This window comes from Silurus aristotelis, assembly GCF_946808225.1.
Source record: "Silurus aristotelis genome assembly, chromosome: 8".
Taxonomy (NCBI): Eukaryota; Metazoa; Chordata; class Actinopteri; order Siluriformes; family Siluridae; genus Silurus; species Silurus aristotelis.
Genome location: NC_139581.1, coordinates 28,743,108 through 28,748,107, shown reverse-complemented (window position 1 = coordinate 28,748,107; position 5,000 = coordinate 28,743,108). Strand labels below are relative to the sequence as shown.

Here is a 5,000-nt window from a genome sequence, read left to right as displayed (position 1 = left end):
TTCTGCAATAACAAGTTTTGCAGCTTCGGATTATCATTACAATAATACAGAGCCTTATACAGCGTAATCCTGCTTACATGCTTAAGAGCTTTAACAGCAGCCATGACACACACACACACACACACTCACACACACTCACACACACAATATGGTGTATGTGGTGGAACTGCAGCATCTGGCACATTAGGACTCCGATTAGCCAAGCAAACTCATTAGCATTCTTGTCCAGTGTTAGCATTAACTCTATCACTCTACAGAGACGGATATAGTCCAATATACCCTAATTTCCGTACTATAAAGCGCACCCTTATATAAGCCGCAAATTTGACAAAGATTTTTATTTTTAACATAAAAAAGCCGCACCTGTCTATAAGCTGCAGGTGTCTACACTGAAACTAATGAACTTTACACATGAAAGACACTAAATGCAATATGTTGCGCTTCTATTAGGAGAATAGCGGTATTTTGGGAATAGCATGTCACTGCATTCCCCCGGTATTACTGCGTGTGTGTAAGACTGATGATTATGTCCTTTTTATTTTCTGATGCTCATTTCTCAAGTAAGTCATTGTTCAGTGTCTTCCTTTTTCCTTTCACAACTACAGTGGTACCTTGACCTACGAGTGCATTAATGTACGAGTTTTCTGAGGTACGAGCGCTCACTCGGTCGATTTTTTTGCTTTGTTACACGAGCAAAAAATCGAGGTACGAGCTCGAGACACCGCTGCTAGATGGCAAAGCGAAGCCAGAAAGTGAAGATTGTGACGAAAATTAAGATAAGCAAATAAGAAAAAGTTACAATTTTAGAGTTTAGGGATACGTAGTGTACAGGAGTGATAGTAAAAAACGAGTTTTTCCGCTTGTCGGCTCTACCCCCCCTACAAATCCCCCCCCCCCCCCGTCTCATCTCCAAGGAAAATACACTGAATAAAACCTTATTATATCATTACATACTCTTTCTATTGTGTTTTTATACAAGATTTGTTATTTAGAAATGTATTTTCCAATTTAATAACATGAAACATAAAAACGGGGTGTCATTTTGAGGGTTGGAACGAATTAATGCCATTTTAAATATTTTCAATATGAAAAACTGATTTGATGTGCAAGCAAATTGAGATACGAGCTCGTCCACGGAACCAATTCAACTCGTAGTTCAGGGTACCACTGTATTTCTCTCGGGAGTTTATCGTTTGTCATCGTCGTGCGCCACCGGTGGAAGTTTTTCTCCCGATGCCGTGCAGCTCAGAACACAGGTGAGGTGCGTTTTTTCGTTTCCGTTCGGAAATTTCATTGGTCTAATGTTATGGGGTTCAGTTTTTTGGCTTGAAGTTTGTGAAACCTGGAAAAACCCAGGAAAAATCCATAAATTAGCCGCTTCGTTGTTTAAGCCACGGGGTCCAAAACGTGGGGAAAAAGGTAGCGGCTTATAGTCCGAAAAATACGGTACACATCATACTCTAGGGGAAGAAGGAGAGAGAAGAGAGATAAATTATATGTAGAGAGAATCAGAGAGAAAGAAAGAGTGAAAGATGTATGAAGACAGACCGAAGCCGAGAGTAAATGAGAGAGAAAGAAAAAAAAAGAGAGAAAAAGGGGTAAAGGAGAATGAGGAAGAAAGATGGAGGGAGGGAGAGAGAGAGAGAGAGAGAGAGAGAGAGAGAGAGAGAGAGAGAGAGAGAGAGAGAGAGAGAGAGAGAGAGAGAGAGAGAGAGATGAAGCGAGAGTGAAGGTTAACCAACACTCTAAGGCATCTCTTAAACCAAGAAATAGAAAGGTGTGTGTGTGTGTGTGTGTGTGTGTGTGTGTGTGTGTGTGTGTGTGTGTGTGTGTGTGTGCACATGCTGGTGGTTAGAGTGTGTGTGTGTGTGTGTGTGTGTGTGTGTGTGTGTGTGTGTGTGTGTGTGTGTGTGTGTGTGCGCGCTTTGTGTTAGAGTGTGTGCGTGTGTGTCAGTGAGTTTCTCATTATCTCCACAGAAGCAGGACTTCAGTAGATGAAGCCTCCTAAAGCACCTGCCACACCCCATCAACCCTGGTGTCTCTCACACACACACACACACACACACACACACACACACACACACACACACACACACACACACACACACACACACACACACACACCTTTTTTCCATTTATATTTACATTGTGGAATGTAAGCAAAAAAGTGTAGAACCAGTTGCTATAGCAACAACATTGTGTGTGTGTGTGTGTGTGTGTGTGTGTGTGTGTGTGTGTGTGTGTGTGTGTGTGTGTGTGTGTGTGTACAGTATGTCTTGCACAGGTATACAACTACACTGAAAAAGAATTCAACCAACCTACGAACACACACACACACACACACACACACACACACACACAACCCTTGATTTGTCTAATTAGTGAATAAAACAATGTTTTTATGTGTATTTTCCGTGTTTATGGATGAGTTTGTTTTGCGAGTCCAGTGTCAATTAGCATGAATAATGAGGTTGTGTAGCAATTTATCTCCGAGAGAGTGTGTGTGTGTGTGTGTGTGTGTGTGTGTGTGTGTGTGTGTGTGTGTGTGTGTGTGTGCGCCCACGCATACCCAAAGTGTGTGAAGCGAAGCTGGCTATGGCGCTCTGCAGACGGTCCGGTCTGAGAGCCTGCACCGTCAGGACCTGGAGAAACAGAGAAATAAACAGGCACAGAAAAGACAAGAAAGAACGCGTGATGAAGACATCGATTCATTTGTAGTGTGATGAACATGTTTCTGATTTTCTGTCCCAAACTGAGAGCATCCTGCCATCCCCCAATACCCCGCCCTATTACCCTAATACACCTCTAATACCCCAAAAAACCCCAATACCCATCAAATCTCCCAATACCCCTCCAATACCCCAAAACCCACCCAATACCCCTCCAATACCCCCAAACCAATCCAATACCCCAAAACCCACCCAATACCCCTCCAATACCCCCAAACCAATCCAATACACCTTCAATACCCCAAAACCCACCCAATACCCCTTCAATACCCAAAACCCATCCAATACCCCTCCAATACCCCAAAACCCATCCAATAACCCTCCAATACCCCAAAACCCACCCAATACCCCTCCAATACCCCAAAACCTATCCAATACCCCTCCAATCCTCCAAAATCAACTAATACCCTTCCAATCCCCCAAAAACCCCAATACCCCCCACAAATACACCTCCAATACCCCAAAACCCACCCAATACCCCTCCAATACCCCAAAACCCATCAAATACCCCAAAACCCATCCAATACCCCTCCAATACAACAAAACCCACCCAATACCCCTCCAATACCCCAAAACCCACCCAATACCCCTCCAATACCCCAAAACCCATCCAATACCCCTTCAATACCCCAAAACCCATCCAATACCCCTCCAATCCTCCAAAATCAACTATTACCCTTCCAATCCCCCAAAAACCCCAATACCCCCCACAAATACACCTCCAATACCCCAAAACCCACCCAATACCCCTCCAATACCCCAAAACCCATCAAATACCCCAAAACCCATCCAATACCCCTCCAATACAACAAAACCCACCCAATACCCCTCCAATACCCCAAAACCCACCCAATACCCCTTCAATACCCCAAAACCCATCAAATACCCCAAAACCCATCCAATACCCCTCCAATACAACAAAACCCACCCAATACCCCTCCAATACCCCAAAACCCACCCAATACCCCTCCAATACCCCAAAACCCATCCAATACCCCTTCAATACCCCCAAACACATCCAATGCCCCAAAACCCACCCAATACCCCTCCAATACCCTTCCAATACCTCAAAACCCATCCAATAACCCCAAACCCACCCAATACTCCTCCAATACCCAAAAAACCCATTCAATACCCCTCCAATACCCCAAAACCCACCCAATACCCCTCCAATACCCCCAAACCCATCCAATACCCCTCCAATACCCCAAAACCCATCCAATACCCCTCCAATACCCCAAAACCCACCCAATACCCCTCCAATACCCCAAAACCCATCCAATACCCCAAAACCCACCCAATACCCCCAAACCAATACAATACCCCTCCAATACCCCAAAACTCATCCAATACCCCGACAATACCCCAAAACCCACCCAATACCCCTCCAATACCCCCAAACCCATCCAATAACCCTCCAATACCCCAAAACTTATCCAATACCCCTCCAATACCCCAAAACTTATTCAATACCCCTCCAATACCCCAAAACCCACCCAATACCCCTCCAATACCCCCAAACCCATCCAATAACCCTCCAATACCCCAAAACTTATCCAATACCCCTCCAATACCCCAAAACTTATTCAATACCCCTCCAATACCCCAAAACCCACCCAATACCCCTCCAATACCCCAAAACCCATCCAATACCCCTCCAATCCTCCAAAATCAACTAATACCCTTCCAATCCCCCAAAAACCCCAATACCCCCCACAAATATACCTCCAATCTCCCCAATACCCTCTATTTCACCAATTCCCCCTATACAACAAGGGATAAAGAAAAAACAAAAAAAAGACCACTAAAAAGAGACATAGTTAAAGGGTTAGGCAGGTAGAGAGAAAAGGGGATGAGCTAAAAAAGAGCGACAGCTACAGGCAGTGAAAGTGAGAGAGGAAAACGAGGGAAAGAGAGGAAGACAGGTACAGACAGAGAGACAGACAGGGTGAGAGATGCACCAAGGACAGAGATGATAGGCTGTTATGCGGTGGTGGGTTTGATTGACAGCTGACCTGCTGAAATAGTGAGATGTTCCTGGAGACAGAAGGCGGGACTTCCTGTTCACAGACGGAGCTTTGTAAAAACGAGAGCCAGAGATCTGCATCGCTCAGACAGAGGGACTGATACAGCACCGGGAATGTACTCTACACACATACACACACACACACACACAAAAAAGACCATTAGAATTCTGCAAAGTGTGCAAGCTGAGAGTGTGTGTGTGTGTGTGTGTGTGTGTGTGTGTGTGTGTTACCTTGATTAAAGCCA

General features: G+C 44.8%; 1 protein-coding gene across 8 annotated transcripts in view; it reads right to left on the bottom strand.

Annotated features, from left to right (window-relative positions):
- The window catches only part of dync2h1 (dynein cytoplasmic 2 heavy chain 1), a 62,666-nt gene that overhangs the window by 10,301 nt on the left and 47,365 nt on the right, over positions 1-5,000 (bottom strand). For all 8 annotated transcript variants that reach the window (XM_083548980.1, XM_083548978.1, XM_083548977.1 and 5 more), the window contains 3 exons: positions 4,987-5,000; positions 4,745-4,876; positions 2,570-2,642 (listed from right to left, as the gene is read on the bottom strand). The exon at positions 4,987-5,000 is cut by the window's right edge and continues 64 nt beyond it. In XM_083548980.1, coding sequence (XP_083405106.1) covers positions 2,570-2,642; positions 4,745-4,876; positions 4,987-5,000 — 219 coding nt within the window. The remainder of the gene's footprint in view (positions 1-2,569; positions 2,643-4,744; positions 4,877-4,986) is intronic.